The sequence below is a fragment of the Pleuronectes platessa genome, chromosome 16 (assembly GCF_947347685.1).
Source record: "Pleuronectes platessa chromosome 16, fPlePla1.1, whole genome shotgun sequence".
NCBI lineage: Eukaryota > Metazoa > Chordata > Actinopteri > Pleuronectiformes > Pleuronectidae > Pleuronectes > Pleuronectes platessa.
In genome coordinates, this window is record NC_070641.1 from 16,878,444 (window position 1) to 16,895,388 (window position 16,945).

A 16,945-nucleotide genomic window follows, 5' to 3' on the forward strand; every position below is an offset into this window, starting at 1 on the left:
AATGTGGATTGCAAAAGTAAAAGCTTATGTTCAACTATGTGTGTGGGGGGGGGGGACACTTTTGTTCTGCAGAGGTTCCCTTGAGCAAGTGTTTGAATCCTGCAGCAGGGGGGCTCTGCTCTGTGGCTCCACGGTGTGCACTCAGGAGATTCGAATCATTTAGTTTTTCTTATAATGTGACCACACACCCCAAAAAAAATATGCATGTAAGGATAGAAACGTGCTATTTGATATCTACGCTGGGTTGCATGCACTGTGGACTCCAGTGGGTTAATCTCAAGAACTATGCGGCTCTTGAAAAGAGAAGAAAGAGAGAAAGAGAAGAAAAAAAAAGATCTCTGCGTCTTTAAAGTTTATGTAGCAACAGAGGGATTGTAGCGATAATGCTATTAGGGCGGCAGATCAGTTACTTCTGACGCTCCAAAGCCTCGGGGAGTTGGCTCAAGATTGCTTGCCTTTGATAAGGTCCTCGCGAAGCAACTTCGCGAGCCGGGAAACGAAAGTGGGAGATACGTGACCGAAAAATAAGGGCGCAAAGGTCTGGAAATAAAAAAAATGTAAAAAACATTCGGATTACATTTCGTCCACAGTGACTCTGACGTTAAACACTTTCACCGGCAACGGTTCGGTTTGTTTTTGATGTTTTTCTGAGGCGCGAGAGGCTGTAATTGTTTTTTATGCTCCTGTCGGGACCCGGCAGTCGGTTCCTGGCTTTGAAGTGCGCTGCTCCAGCCTCTCCGTTCAGTTGGTGTTGGAGTCGCCTGCAGGAGAGAGCCACCGTGCGGCATGGCAGCCTGAGAGCAACCGGAGGAGGAGGAGGAGGAGGTGGAGAAAGGGAGGAGGAGGGAGAAACGCGCTGGTTTTTTTCTTCTTCTTCTTCTTCCTCTCGAGTGCGTTTTCCTCTCCGTGAAACCGAGTCGAGCCTGAACGGACTGTATGTGGACGCGCTGTGGAGACGGAGCTCTGTGGATTTATTCGCGCTTTCGGACACGAAACAAACAGGACAGGAGTTTTTAATTTGAGGAGAGGACCCGCAGATCGATGGTAAGTTTCAAGCGTGTGTGTGTGTGCGCGCGTGTGTGCTTGTGTGTGTGTGTGTGTGTGCGCCTACTCAAACTGGCCCCCGCTGGAGTTGCCTTTGATGTGCTGTTGACTCGCTTTTGAAGTTCTGTTCTGTGGGAAATGTGCCGCTTTTGTTGCGTTTAAAGACCCCCACCGAAAATGAAATAAGAACACCTCCAGACGTTTCTGTATCTTTGCTTCATTTCGACCTTTTTTTTAATCCGGTTTGTTCGATTTCGTGACTTTAAAGTAGAAGTTTTCTCTCAAGTGCTGCTTTCTTCTTTTTTGTGTGTGTGTGGAATTCCTCCCCCACAAGATCTGAGACCTCTGCTGTGTACATGGAGTTGGACGGTAACGAGGGGTGAGGTTACTCTCTCTCTTTTAGCCCTGAATGTACCGTTAAAGAAACTTTAAGTGTGACTTTGAGTGCGGTTGGAATGTACATTTGTGGAATATAAATATGCACGGCAAGTTATTTTTCGATAATTAGCCCAGGGTGTTGGTTTAGGAAGGGTTTTGAGCTGTAGCTCTTTCATCTTTGACAAGTTTAACCTGGAACCAGTTGTTCTCTTTGACATCTGCTTCATCAGCTGATAGATCGCGGAGTTGATCGTCTGTTTTAAACTGCTCGTAATCTCTGCGTTATTGGCACAACATCTGGACGTTTGGAACATCTGAGCGCGTTAAGGCACCATGAGTTGTAGCTCGCACACGCACGCCAGCAGCAGCAGCAGCAGCCAGTTGGCTCCATTAACAATTTTAGTCACGTTTTTCGATCTCCTCGAGTTTTGTCCCGTGTCCTACAGGTTCTCATCACCGACGGGCTCGATGGGATTCCTGGTCGCTTGTGATGAGATGTGGGTTAGAGACGCGTGGAAGTGACTGATCAGACACGGTGAATTAAATAAAAAAAGAAAGTGGCAGCAGGGATGGGAGAAGACAGGCATGTGTTTGCGCTCTGCAGCAGCCGGTCAGCCGGGCTGGAACCCTGACAGCAGCCGGGATGGATCCGGAAGCGTCCGCGCAGTCCGTGCGTAATGCTCCGGCATCCAGGATGAATTACTCATTAATGAATTTCAATTAACAACCCCGCGTGACACACGTGTAATTACTACTTTTACCCGCGTTAAGGCACCGGAAGGAGAAGTGATTTCAGTGCATGCTTCGTTTTGCTCTCCCCGGCGCATGTGAGGGAATCAGTTAAATCGCGTCCCAGCCATTAGCGCCTCGGAACAAAATCCCACTCCACGTTGAGATATGAAACATCACTGTTTATGTAATGCTGCCGCAGCGTTTTCTCTGTGAACTAGCCTCGTCTCTTTTATTTCTGTAAAAGTCAGTGGGGGGACTGAGGAGACTCTTACTGCGCCTCTGCCGCTTTGAAGTTGGGGCGGATCTGGTTTTGATTAGATCAATACTTTGTGTTTCAGGGAGAAGACGGGCAGCCGGAGAGAAGCTCCCCCGCTGACACAAGAGAGTGAGGAGATTACAGTAGAAGCTCAGAGGAGGCGAACAACACACAGGCTTCAGCCGTCAGAACCATGAGCCGGGCGCTCATGGACCACATCGCCAGTAGTTTCCGAGAAGATGCCCCTCGACCCCCGGTGCCTGGGGAGGAGGGCGAGGCGCCCTGCTACCCCGGCAAACTCGCAGTGATGAGAACCGCGGAACTCCCCAGGTCGGTTCTGCTCGGCTCTCCGGGCTCATCGGCGAGGAGGAACGAGGACGGACTTGGGGAGCCCGAGGGGAGTGCGTCCCCGGATTCGCCGCTCTCCCGGTGGACAAAGTCTTTGCACTCTCTCCTCGGGGACCAGGACGGGGCTTTTCTCTTCAGGACATTCCTGGAGCGGCAGAAATGCGTCGACACGTTGGACTTCTGGTTCGCCTGCAATGGCTTCAGGCAAATGGACCTCAAGGATACCAAAACGCACAGAGTCGCCAAAGCAATTTACAAGCGCTACATCGAGAACAACAGCATTGTCGCCAAACAGCTCAAGCCCGCGACTAAAACCTACATACGGGATAATATCAAGAAGCAGCACGTAGACTCTGCCATGTTCGACCAGGCGCAGACCGAGATCCAGACCAACATGGAGGAGAACGCGTACCAGATGTTTCTGACCTCTGACATTTACCTCGAGTACGTGAGGAGTGGAGGAGAAAACCCCAACCACGTCAACTCGAACGGGCTGGGCGACCTGAAAGTTGTGTGTGGATACCTGCCCACGCTCAATGAAGAGGAGGAGTGGAGTTGTGATTTCAAAGCCAAAGCGCTGGTTGGACTGTCAGCGAAGGTGAACAGGGCCCCCGTGTCCATGAGGGCGGTGGAGATGCTGGAGGGGGGATACAGGTATGGCTGCAACATCTTTTTTAATCTCTATCTATCTTAAGATCCAGAGCATGCTGTGCGTAAATAATGCACAACACATACATTTTCTCTCATGCATGCGTAAACGTGGAAAATACATTTGTCCTCCTCTTCATCCCGGAGTGTCTGCTAAGTTTGCAGATCTCTCGCTCTCTCTCTCTCTCTCTCTCTCTCTCTCTCTCTCTCTCTCTCTCTCTCTCTCTCCCCCCCCCCCCCTCCCTGGCTCTCTGTGGCCCCTGTCACCGTATCCAGCGGCAGCCCTCTGCTGGCGCTCGCCTGGATTTCCGGGGCTTTGAAATAGTTCTGCAGAATGAGGGATCGTCTTCCACAGGAAAAGTTCAGAGCACGACTGGCTCTGACCCCAGCCAGCAAATAATAGATGATGACATTGCTATGCTATGCCTCCTCCTGTATACAATCACACTGTCCTCTCGCCTTTGGCAGAGGATCTTTAGCAGATCAATAGAGGGCACTTTCTGGAATTGGAGTTGCTCTGAAGGGTTTATAAATCCATGAAACAGAAATTATCATAAATAACCAAAGTTATGGAGGTATTTCAGGAGTCTCAACATTAGATCATGGGCGGATGCTCCTGTTGCTAGTGCACCACTAAATCCCAAGTTGTGCTAAGATAACTTTACAAATTACAGCTATTGAATCTGAACAACAGGGATTAACATTTGTGTGTTGTTGGGATGATCATTCCCATCCCAGGCTTTCTTTTTTGAGTGATGCTTGTCAGCTGAGCAGGTAGAACAGACGGCTTTCCCCCCTCCCATTGTCACACCACAGATTTCCAACCATGTGGAACTCATTTCTCCTTTTTCCGCTTCCCTCTCCTCACCTCTTCTCATCTCAGGTTTTCTTTTAAAAAAAAAGAGAGAGAGAGAAAGAAAACAAACCCTGAATGGCAGCAGCTTCCCCAGAAAATCAACACCCCCGACCCCAACCAACCCTCTCACTCTCTTCTTCCCTCTTTTCTTGTTTGCGACAGTTCTTGCCTGATTCATTCCCCTCCGCCTTCACCACTTTTATCTTATTTTTTTTCTCCAAAAACTTGGGGATGGGGACGATGGGGCATTGCTTTTGAGCGAAAGTGAGGGGGAAAGAGAGCGGAAAGGAAGGACAGAGGGGTGGGGGGGGGCTTCTCATGAAAGAAAGGGAGGGAGGAGAAAGTATAAATGAGGGGGTGAGAGAGAGGCAGGGAGGGAAGAATGCAAGGCCAGCTGTGTTAAATACCTGACTCTTTGCAAGCCCCTCTGAAGGTCAGCCCGGTGCTGGGGGCCTACAGCTTTAGTCATGCTGGGTCTCTCCCCCCTTTTTTTTCCTCTCCCCTTTCTTTCCTTCTCTGACACACTCTCATGCTTCCGCTCTATACTTTTTTTTTCTTTGGTAACCCCCCCCCCCCCTTTTCTTCTCCTCCTGTACCATGGCAAGAATGCACACACACAGCGGGAGACAGAATTGGAAAGAGAGAAATTGTGGGCTGCAAAAGAAGGCATAAGGGGAAAAAAGTTTTACTCAATGCAGATGAACTTGTACTTCAGAGAAGGAGGTTTCCTGACCCCAGACCAGCCAGTCACATGCATTCATTACAGGCTGGAGTTGTTATTGGTAGGAGACAAGGTCACACAAATGCACCCTCTCTGTCTTCATTTTAGATCTGAAACCCACAGGAAATGCACACAAGAAAGTAGAAACTAAATGTCAGCCACCTGTTGTATGCTGTTTCATGGTGCTGCATTAGTATTAATCTGATCTCTGCTCGTGTAACCTCCTCAGATCCTACAAACGAGGAGACTCGTTCAACCCCTGCCACATGGGCTCTTTCGCCCCTGTCAGCAGCACCAATGACAGTGAGGTGTCCAGTGACGCTTTGACCGACGACGCCATGTCCATGACTGACAGCAGTGTGTAAGTGGATCTAAACCAAATACATGAGAATGTCAGAACCGAAGCATGTTTCAGGAATATGAAATAAAGGTGCTGTGAAAACGCAACTAAATAAATAAATGAAGAGAATAAGGACACACCTTCCCTCTGCTGACTGTTCGGAGTCTTTATAGTGGAAATCCTGGTGAATTGTGGCCCCTTGAAAAACCCTTAAAGACTCTGGAGCTGCCAGGTTTTGGCATGAGTCAGTGCCAGGCCCCCTCCTTATATATTGTGTAATAACATTTTACTGTGAACACTAGAGGACTTTGTGAGTTGATGCATTGTAAAGAGTACAGAGAATTTATGTTTAGTGCATCAGTGGACAAGTTGTTGATCAAAAACCCAAATTATTTCAAAGATCTTAATACTTAAACATTTGCATCATTTGTGATTGCAAGCTTGTTGTCATTAAATGCAGAGATTGTCCAATGTGCTCGACGCAGCTGTCCTCACATGCTTAGTGCTTATCTGTGTACATGCTTAGAGCCCCGTTCACCTAAAGGATAGCTTGGCGTAATCACGTGTCTGTCGAGTGACACGGTGTGATGAAGTCATAGCTGTGCACAGCTCTAGGCCAGAATATTTCAGGTCGGCTGGTTTTTGGACAGAAAGCAGAAAAATATTGGTACGAGTTCTTCTTTACCTCATCTCACATGGGAGGCTTCAAGGCCTGCGCGGATGATGTCATTGAAATAGCTAGCAAGATGACGGAGATCATGATTGTTAAAGACTGACACTGATGTTTAGTGTGACCAGTTGGCTGGGCCACACAGGAATATGGCAGCTTTAAAGAGTTTCTCTTTATAACAGGGAGCCCTCTGCTCTGGCATATCTCTAGACGGCCCAGCTTCAAAAGAGCAGACGCCAATATAGTCCTATTCTGCTGTACTTTGACCCAGTGCAATGACAAAGCCCTGGCCACAGCAATGCCCCCCCCCCCCCCCCCCCCCCTTCTCATTTCCTGCCTGCTCTGTCCTTGATCAGAATATCTGTCTCTCTTTAGGTCACTTAAAACGACCCATAAACATTTGAATCTCATTTACTGATAACGGAAAGAATAGAAAAGGGGGAAAAAAGCAACGGGGGACGAGGCTGTTGGGTGGGAAGAGAAAGAGAGTGGTGGAGGGGGGATTTTTGCTTATATCTTATTTATGGATTTGCTTGGACGCTGGGGAATGCAGCTGCGCAGACTTCAAACATTACCTTATCTTACAAACCAGCCTTTTGATGTGCGGAGATCAGAGGCTGGCTGCGGCAGCGCTTGCCAAATGAAGATTGGGGGTGGGAGGTGGGGTGTGTGTGTACGTGTGTGTGTGTGTGTGTGCGTGGGGAGAGTTGCTTTTGCGCATGACTGTGGCATTTCAAAGCAAAAGTGGAAAAGTGCTCATCAGTTAGGCTAGGTCACCAGGATTCTGCTGTTTAGCATGGGAGAAAAGACACTGTTTCACTCTGTCAAGTGCTGCGGTTTGAAGCCGGAGCTTTTACCGTTTGTTGTTTGATTTCATCTTTTCGCCAGTCAGCCGTTCAGTCCCTCAGATAGATTTAACCAGGTTAGCTGCACCCTTGGGTCCTGTCCCACAGTAACACTTTGAATCAGTGGAATGACTCGCTAATGCTAACGGTGTCCTCGGTTCAACATAAACGTCAGCGGGGGAATGCTAATGCTGACACTACAGCTGCTTTCCACACATGCACTGCAACCCTGAACTTATCTAGAAGACCTGTGCATGCGACACACATTTTCTGAATCATTTGGACCAGAATTGAAACAGACTTTACCCTCGTATAAAATCTGTGTAATATTTGATTGAGCTCATGCGTGAATGGTGCTGGTTGAATGGACGTGTCCTATAATCTCTTCTGCACGCACTAAGCCCTAAGTATTTCCAGTAGGTGAGAGTGCATACCATACAGACAATATATGTTTTTTTGCTTCAGGTGTTAAAGGAAAACTCTGGATGATTCTGAAGAATCGGGTTCATATGAAAGAATGGTTCACATCTGGCTAGTAGATGTTGTTGTGTGTGTGTGTAGGTTGAAAGGAATTGACCAGCAGGGTTTCCCGGTGCTGTGCTGAAGCCAGAGCAAAGAATTTGTGTCACTTCAAATGCAAATAGAACCTCTTACCACCTCACTCAGAACCACGTTACAAAATCGGCTCCGACACACATACGAGGCCGTAAATGCGAGCATAATTTACCTCTGAGTATCTTCTTTGTTCTCAAATTAAGCCTGAAAGATGAAAAAAAAAATCTTAGGAGAATTAATAAATTAGATTTCTTCTGGCTTGCACTGTGTTTGATCTACTCAGTTGGCTAATAAGCTTCTTCCTGAATGGATGTTTGGTCTTTAATGATGTAGCTGATTGGGTAATTGACCTTTGTGATCTGTCTGCACACCCCCAGAGATGGCATCCCTCCGTATAAACTGGGCTCCAAGAAACAGCTACACAGAGAGATGCAACGCAACATGAGGATGAATAGCCAAGTCTCTCTGCCTGCTTTCCCTGTAAGTACACAAACACACACATACTCAGTCTGTTTGAACCTGGGTCGCACTGTCTAATTTCCATACCACCCTCTGTTCCGGGTCTCTTGGTTCTATGAATAGTACCGCACAAACTGTATTCGGCATCCTCAGTTCGACAACACCAGCAAAGATCTAAAGAGTAACGTCAAAGACCCAGCCTCCCACTATCGCGCACACACACACACCCGCACATACAAACACCCGCTACCTTTGGTGTCACCTACACCCCCATTAGGGTTCCTTGAAGTCTGCGGGAAACGGGGAGGTCTCTAAGCTGTTTATCGCCCCAGAGCTCGGAACACACCAGGGCTTTTCTTCCCCACTGATGCTGTAAATATGGAGAATAGGGAGAGATGAGGAAGATCTCTGCCGCTTTATCCCGAGGGCTCTGAAATCAGCCAACTTCCCCAACAAAAACACAAAGATACTCGACACATTCACTCGCGCGCACACACGCACTCACATGCAGCGCTTTGATCCAAGGATGAATGGAGCAAACGCACAGGGAAGTGACAACTTCCAACAGAGCTGGCCCCCTTTTTTTCCATTGCCCCCCCCCCCCCCCCCCCCCCCCAACACACACACCCACACACACACACACTCATCCAGCCCCCCTTCCCTAAAACTGAGGGATCTAACTACAGCAAAGAGTCTGAGCGTGCCATGTGACGTCTCAGTGGGTCAGAGGGGAGTTGGTAGCTTAAGGCTTAATAGACGCTAACTTAAGGTTGAGAGAAGGATAGGAAAAGATATCATGCAGGAGTAGCTTGTTAAAATAAACTTGATGTCAGCCCCTTTTTCAACATGATGGGAGTGTGTTACTTATATTAGAAAAAGATTCACAGATTGGTACTCACCACTTTTCCCCCCGCTGTCCCCTTTTTGCTTTATTTTCGCTTTTATTCTTGTTTTTGTTTCCCGTCTGATTTTTGGCGATGGCTGCCATTCCCATGGTGCACCCGCCTCGGGCTCCTCCTTTTTCTCTGTCTTCTCTTCCCTTCATCCCCACTACAAAGGAATGGAAGAAACAAAAATGAGGAAAAAAAATCAAGAAAGCCCCAGTGCAAAAATGCAAATAATTTAATAAGTGCACACACAGACTCTCATACTGTCACTATACTGTACCTCAAAGGTGCCCAGCGTGTGACAAGGGGGGGAATAAATTACCTCAACCTTATCTCCCATCCTTCTTGGCACCTTTATCTCTGTCCTCCGATCCTTTCCTCTCTTCATTTCTTCTTTCTCTGCCCTCCTGCGAGCACACATCTCTGCATCTCAACTTCTCCCACTTTTTAATCCCCCATCCTTTCCTCCCTGTAGTTCTCTTCCACCCCCTGTCGATATGTGGCTTTTATTCCTAGATGTAAAGCCACTGCTTCCCATCTATCTATCCCTCCATCCCTCCCACCACCACCCTATTCTCCCCCTACTGCGTGTTTGATATTTGACGAGAAAGTCTTTGAAGTGAGCTGACTTTAAAGAGGCCTGCTGATGCTGACAGAGGGAACCAGCCAAGGCCTGGCCCAGCGTGACCATACACCAGGCATGCCACCCCTTTAAACAGCCTCCTGTGTGCCTATGATAGTGCCTCGATCAGTACCACCAACAGTGGAGTAGGCGCTGGTGGAGAACAATGCATAATTAGATGAGGCGAGAGGAGGACGGATGTCTTTGTAGGAATTGGGGAGCTTTATCATGGGTGGATAACAATATGAAACAACAGCTAATGGATGTCTTTCTCCCCAAAAGCGCACTCGTTGTCCTCCAAAGGAGATGGTCCCACTGAAGCCGGCAGATTTCGCAGCACAGCTCATCTCCCGCCTGGAGAGCTTGAAGAGAGAGCAGGACACCATCAGCTCTCTGGAGGAGAGGCTGCAGCAGATTCAGGAGGTGTGTTACTGGTTCATACTGGAAAAATTGCATTTTTTAAAGTGGTGTTTTTGTCAGTCAATAACGGTGTTTGCTTCAACCAGGAGGAGGAAAGAGAAGATACAGAGATCATGGGAAGTGCTCCCCAGCTCTCCCCCCACCCCTTGACCCTTCTCTCGGGCTCCTCTGATGAGGACCCCCAGGCCATCCTGGATGAACACCTCTCTCGTGTCCTGAAGACCCCCGGCTGCCAGTCCCCAGCTGTCATCCGTCATTCCCCTCGCTCCAGCTCCCCAGAACACAGGACCTTCGCTCGGGCAGGCCTTGGAATCAAGGCCCCTGTGAGGACTGGGGGCCCCAGTCCTGACCTAGGGGCGTTCACTCTGGCTTTGGGCCCCAACAGAACCCTCGTAAGCCGGCAGAGCCAGAAACACATCCACCACCACTACATTCACCATCATGCCAGTCCCAAGACTCAAGAGCAAATTGAAAAAGAGGCCGCCCTCAGGGTGCATGGCCTGTGCTCCAGCAGTGGAGAGTGCCAGCCATACCAACGCAGCCGTAGCCTGGGCAGAGAGATGTGCGGGCCTATTACAACAGAAAACAATATGGGGTCAGTTCCATGCACTTTGCGTCAATTATATTTCTTCTTTTCATCCGTTGATTGCATAAAAATAAACAATTCTCTCTTTACTCCTCTCTTCCTTCCAGGCGTTCCAGCTCTCTATCCAGGCGTGTGTGTCGTTCTGGAGCTGAGGATGGAGTGGCAGAGAGGTCTATGGAAGACTGTGGGCTTGGACAGCTGCCCAGTGACACGACGGACCCCACCCAAAATGTGTTGCAGTGGATCCTGGAAAGTAAACAGCGGGGCAGGCATAAGGCTCACAGGTGAGCAGTGGCTTTTTGCTGGAACTCTTAAGGGTTAACATAAGTTTTGTTTTATTTTAAAATTCCCCACCCTTGCATATTGTTGATATATGTTGTTTTTTGTCCATTTGCCCTCCCAGTACCCAGACCACCAAGAAATCATTTGGAGGCACTTCCACCCAGACACACACATGGGGTGGTGGAGGAAGTTGTGGCCACTTACGTAGCCACCAGCCTGCCCAGCCATTCATCCAAGACCCTGCCATGCCTCCCCTGCCCCCTCCCAATACATTGGCCCAGCTGGAGGAGGCCTGTCGCAGACTGGAGGAGGTCTCCACCAAGACCACCAAGCAAAGGTACAAAGAGAACAGTTGTTGAATGTTGCTCTAAGCTGTGATTTCTAATTGTCCCACAAGGAAATATCGGTTAGTATTGTTGATCATAGCATTAAACTTTCGGTTTGATCTCTTCCCAGGCATTCAATTTCCAGTCTCCAGCGAGAGAAGAGCCACCTAGTGCCTGTCCAGGGTGGGGGGTCCGTTCCTCTCTCTCAAGCCAATCCCAGCCCTGCCAGTCTCCTCGCAACCAGCACCAGTCTCCAATCAGAAGAGTACGATGCCTCTAGCGTCCTGCCCTCCCCCTCCTCTCCTCCTCTCTGCTCCTCTTCCTCCTCTCAGCCATAGCCTCCACCTTGCAGTGTACTTCTACTCTTTTAACTCTTCCTTCTTGTCACCCGCACTCCTCGCCGCACATGTAGGGAGACAGACGCGTAGCCTTGCCCAATACCACACATAACACATGTGCCCACGCCTACACACGCAGTCACTGAAAAGAGAAGGTGACTCCCTTTGCGAAGCCTATTTTAAGCTTTGTACATACAGGCCTGGCTCTGCTTCTGTGTTTGCATGATTCTTGTGTACTTGTGATGTCTGTGTGTGAGGATTGTGTAGTCACTGCACCACCTGACTTAGACATCGCTTTCATATAAATGTATCATTTTTTATTGGCTGTCCTTCAGTGAGCTGGCAGTCAGCTGGGGCGAGCAGAGCCTAGCAAAGGGAGCGCTCCTCTGAAGTGGGCCTACAAAGCCTTGGACATAGCTGAAGGGGAATTGTTAATATTGTGCCCCTTCTGCATGCACACACACACACACACACACACTTACTGATGGCACTGGGTCACTCACTCACTAGTGTTGTTCTTCAGTCAGACTGCTGTTTGTGTCTCTAGTCTAGCACTGTCTTCTGTAGCTGCAAGTTGTCGATCATTGGTTGGATCGTATCATAACTGTGCTCGCTCCTGCTAACATATCATTTCTTTTCCTTTCAGGGTGAAGGAGTGCAAGAAGGGGTTAGGAAGCAATGGAGTTTGCAGTGGCGAGACAGTGGTGACATATTTCTTCTGTGGCGAGGAGATCCCCTACCGGAGGAGCATGAAGAGCCACAGTCTCACCCTTGGCCACTTCAAGGAGCAGCTCCGCAAGAAGGGCAACTACAGGTGTGTAGAGAAAAAACTTAAATACGAAGTGGTTATCGTTTAAAGTTTTACATGGAACTGCATCTATATATACTAGAATTCAACAAACATTTTGAAAAACATCTTACCTAAAATGGGTTAAAAAATTCTGGCTCCGCCCCCTGATCCAGATCTGCTCCATTTGAATGGGTTCTTTCCAGACCCATCCTTCCATTAAGTGTTATGGTAATCTGTCCAGTAGTTTTTGTGTTATCATGCCAACAAACACATTAAGCCATATCCTCCTTGGTGTAGTTCCTCAAAATGGCCAACACAAAGGCAAGATGTGGAGGACGGATATAGATGAGCAATGTCCGGTATCTTCGATGGCATGGGAGCAGTATTACTGACCTCGCGATCTGTGATCATTACTGCCATCTCATAATGTGGTGACATGGCCAGGCTGCACCATCTTGTGGTAAATGTATATCTTTGGGTTTTGGTCAGTACCTGTGACCTTCACGACCTTAAAATATATAAAATCTCCTCCTCACTTTAAATGTGTTTCATGCACGTTTAAGTGAAGCGCCGTTATCAGGGTTTGTTTCGATGTGTGTGTGCAAACAGTTTCAGGCCTCTGTGGTGTGTGTGCGTCTCTTGAGGGGGCTGCATTGAAAAGGAAAGGACAAGAGGGAGGGAGGCTGGGTGGAGCGGGGGTTAGAGGGAGAGTTTGAACTGCAGCGATTTGGGTCCCATCTGGTATTGATTTCCATGCTAAGGCACACTTAATACACATGGCTTTGAAGCCCCGGCCCCTTTCATTTCAACCAACAAAGACTCACACAAATGGCCAGTGTGCAAATTCTTCACTGATGCTATCAGGGGCTCTTTTTTTTCTCCCTCAGCTTTAGTGTGTGTGGTTGTGTGTGTGTGTGTGTGTGCACATGCATGAATGTGCTTGTGTCAAACACGCACAATGTTTACACATGTTGTAATCATTTTATGGATATATTTGAAAGGCAGATTGTTAAACGCCAGATCCGCTTGTTTGCCGTACTTACAGGGCCCCGGCTGAGGCTGCACCGCTTCAGTGTGTGTTTGCTCAGAGAGATTTTTCTTTGATTGCTTCTTACCAGTGGGCATTAAAGGGAAAAGATCAAAGCGTATTGTTTGGGCTGCCACGGTCTCCAGGATAAGCACGGGTTGAGTATTGTGTTAATAATTATAGGTATCAAACTATGATTTCTGGGTGAATAAAAAGGCAAAGGAACTCCCAGAAATGTCCTCCTCCTCCAGATGTGTGCAGTGTTTTTGGATCAACAAATGTGACAGGCACTTAGCTCCGAGTTCTTCACATCTGTCTGTTTGCACCCCACCCCTTCCCCCCGCACCTCTTCTTTTCTCCCTGGCTCGCTGTCTCAGTTCCTGTGTCATACCATCCACATTTTTTGGGAAAGAGAGCTGCGCGGCGCTTTAATAGCAGCCAGAGAATGTGTGGAGTTGGGTCATTTCAACATGGCAGCGGTTCAACAAAGAACAGTACTGCTGGGCCCTGCCAGACGATATTGGTGCCAGATGTCAGTGCGAACGCAGAGACCGGGGAGAAGGGGGGAAAAACAGATCTAGCCACATAAAACATGTTCCAGTGGAAATTCAGGCTCTCTCTGTCTCTGTCTGTCTCTCTCAGCAAAAAAAGATCATGCCTCTTTGAAGTTTTTTTTTATAAGAGTAGGACTGCTCAACTTTTTCTTTTTTTTCCTTCCTCCTCCAGATAGGAAAGGAGGATACAATTATCAGGCATGTCTTGTGCTCTTTCATGCCGTCTTATTTATCTACTTAGTCTTATTAACTCTCTTCATTTTCCTCAGAGAAGCCTCTTGCATTCCACTAAGTTGAAGCCTTCCTGTATATCAGATGAAGCTGCTTTTTATTAGTGACCACCCCTGTGCTGACTGGAGCACGTGCACTCCCAGGCACCTTTTTATTTTGCGAGGATTTTTTTTTATTTTAAGACTACAGCACTCGTTTTATAAGTGTTGCATGTTTGGCGTTGTCAGCCTCTCGTCTCGTTAAAAACAAAAGTCTCACAAACACACACAAACATTCCACTGGCCCCACACATGGAGCAAATTGAGGCATTTTTCCATTACATAGTTAATGAGTGAATTCTGAGACCCCCCCCTAACAAACCCACCCCTGCTGGTTTCTCTTCCTCCAAAATGAGGATGGGGAGGGGGGGTTGCATCATTAATGGCCCAGTGAAGTCATGGCTGACGATAAGGCCCCTCCTTAGATTTACTTTCTTTTCCTTCACAACACACACACACACACAGAAAGTTGTCCGTCTTCTGTCCTTCCCATAGCACTCAGTGAGAGCTCATGCTATCGACAGGGGTAAGCCAGGACACAGTGTACTGTTTCCTCCATCTTCCCCTCCTCTACATATTCTCTGTTCTCGTCTTTGTCACTGTAATATTAATAAACTGGGCTGAGGGAATGCCCATGCACATGTGCCTTCTAACACGTGCACGAGCGGATGTGTAGGAGTTGGGGGGTAATGACAGGCAGACTCGCAGGCACCCAAAATGTCAGCTTATGTCATAGGGACCCCTTCATTAGCACTTGGGCCTAATTGGCCTGTGTTAGCCGGGACAAAACTCACAACAGCACAGTGGAGAGAAAAAAGAAATACAGATGTTAAAGAGAGAAGGAGCGAGAGAGTAGATAAGGAGACCCGGTCTCTTATTTTAGATCAAGACTGTTTAGCAGCAGGTCCCACCTCACCCGTCGAAATTCATCTGTGGGTCAGCAGGCTTGGTTGATTGCGCACTGAGTGTACTAGGATTGGAATGTACTTTAATTGTCACGTCTTTGTGTTGCAGGTACTACTTCAAAAAAGCCAGTGATGAGTTTGACTGCGGCGCGGTGTTCGAGGAAGTGTCAGACGAAGGCTCCTTGCTGCCCACGTACCAGGGCAAAATCCTGGGCAAGGTGGAGAGGATGGAGTGAGGCCGGGGCGCCTACATGTTGTGGAATAAACTCCTACGAACGCTTCGCACCTCTGTGGATGTACTTCTGTCTCATGCCCACACACACAAAGCTTGTGTCCTCTGAAGCCAAGACTGTCGGACTGGAGACGTTGTTGAAGGAATGTCGTCGAGGTCTTGGCGAAAGGATCGGATGGAATATGGAGAAGGAAAAAGGAAGGAGGGCAAGTTGGCGCTATTGCAGGACTATCATGTGAACAGCCCACCTTGAAGTGAAGAGAATGATGGACTGTGTCGCTGGGCTGAAACATCTCCATGGTTCCAGAGGAGAAATTTCTAGAGACTCTAGGTGAATGACCACTTGTCAAGAAATGGGGCAGAGGGTTTTAAATCGGACACGATACCCGACCTGACCCTGCCTGCGCCAGCGTCTGCCCCTGGGCACTTGCTCGCACATCGCTAATATGTATATGCAGATATACATGTACATTGCATTGTATTGTGATGCTCGTATTGCTGTGTAAAGAATTCTATTGCTATTTATTGAAGATATCCCTGTCCCACCCTAATTACTCTGCCATGGACGAGCTGCTTGGAGTTGGAGGATCTGCTCCAATTTCCATATCCATGATTTTTTTCTCCCCCCCCTTCTGAGCATCAGTTCTTGATCAAAGAAAATGGTTGTATTCCTTTTCAGCCCCTTATATTGAACTGTAAACTCCAAAAATACCTCTTCCAAATGTCCACTCCTTGCTCTGGAGAATTTAATTGGACATCTGTGATCTCTTTGCTGGAGAGCTCACTGCTGAAGCTTTGAGAACGGCTCTCCATCACTTAAAGTTTGATAATATATTTACTACTACAGCGCTATTTGTGGCCGTGTCCCCCATCTGCTCTGAAGGGCCCTGAGTGTACTATGAAAAATGCTTTTAATGTCTAATTCCTAATTCTGGGTCTCTGCCCAGCTTAGCCTTGATCTGTCGCGTCTTAGTGCCTTTGTTTCAGCGGCGCAGGCATCGCACAAATAGCCTATGTATTTAAGAGGAAACTGCCCTGAACAGGTCCTAGAGTCCCCAAAATGTGTTTACACCAATAGTAATATTTACCAACAAAAAGCTCTATGATGTGCTCCCCTACGTGCTTACTTATGTGTATATGTGACTGAGATGCTTTCAACTAGGATTACTCTCTGTGTGTTTGAAACCTGCTCTATGAGCTGCAGATGATCATGATGGTGGTGATATACACTATGTCCATAGTGTTTTAATAGAGTACAGAAGCTGTGCCTACATGGATTCTTGCCGTGTTTTACCCAGTTTTCAGGGTCCTGTTACTCCCTTGGTTTTTCAAGGGGCCTTATGTCAAAAAGATATTTTTATGCCTTTTAGTATCCGTTTCATCATGTATATGTTTTATAATATTTTTCATGGCTTCCTCAACTCCACTTGTAAACTGTAAATTATACGTTCTATAGAGCTCAGTTGAAAAGATGCCTCGGTACTTTAATTATTGTAATTACGAAGAGATGTAGCCTTTATTAAAATGGTCTATTTTTCAAATTAGCAAATGGCCTCCCATGTTTTTGTGTGTATCTTGTGACTAGGCAAATATATGGGTTTTCCTAGCTCTAATTGGAATGTTGTGATGGTTGTGTGTGTGTTTGTGTGTGTGAGCCAAACTTAACTACACACACTCCCCCCGCTGTGGAGAGTGCAACTCAGTAGATCCAGTGAGAAATCTGCCAGATTTGCATCCATTATCAGCTCTTAATTTCCAGCAGGGAGTAAATTAAAACATGCAGCATTAATTTGGCCACCAGAGCCTCCGTGTGTTTTAGTGAAAGGAGGAGAGAGGGAGACTATCTAAGTATGTG

At 47.6% G+C, this 16,945-nt stretch overlaps 1 protein-coding gene across 1 annotated transcript; it reads left to right on the forward strand.

Annotated features, from left to right (window-relative positions):
* Window positions 1-401: 401 nt before the first annotated feature.
* Window positions 402-16,639, forward strand: axin2 (axin 2 (conductin, axil)). Its single transcript, XM_053443030.1, has 11 exons — window positions 402-1,044; window positions 2,493-3,412; window positions 5,213-5,344; window positions 7,771-7,873; window positions 9,644-9,784; window positions 9,868-10,376; window positions 10,475-10,651; window positions 10,771-10,986; window positions 11,106-11,240; window positions 11,960-12,127; window positions 14,968-16,639. Exons 2-11 carry the CDS (start codon window positions 2,604-2,606, stop codon window positions 15,092-15,094), a joined length of 2,517 nt encoding a protein of 838 aa, XP_053299005.1. The 5' UTR covers window positions 402-1,044; window positions 2,493-2,603; the 3' UTR covers window positions 15,095-16,639.
* The last annotated feature ends 306 nt before the right edge of the window (window positions 16,640-16,945 follow it).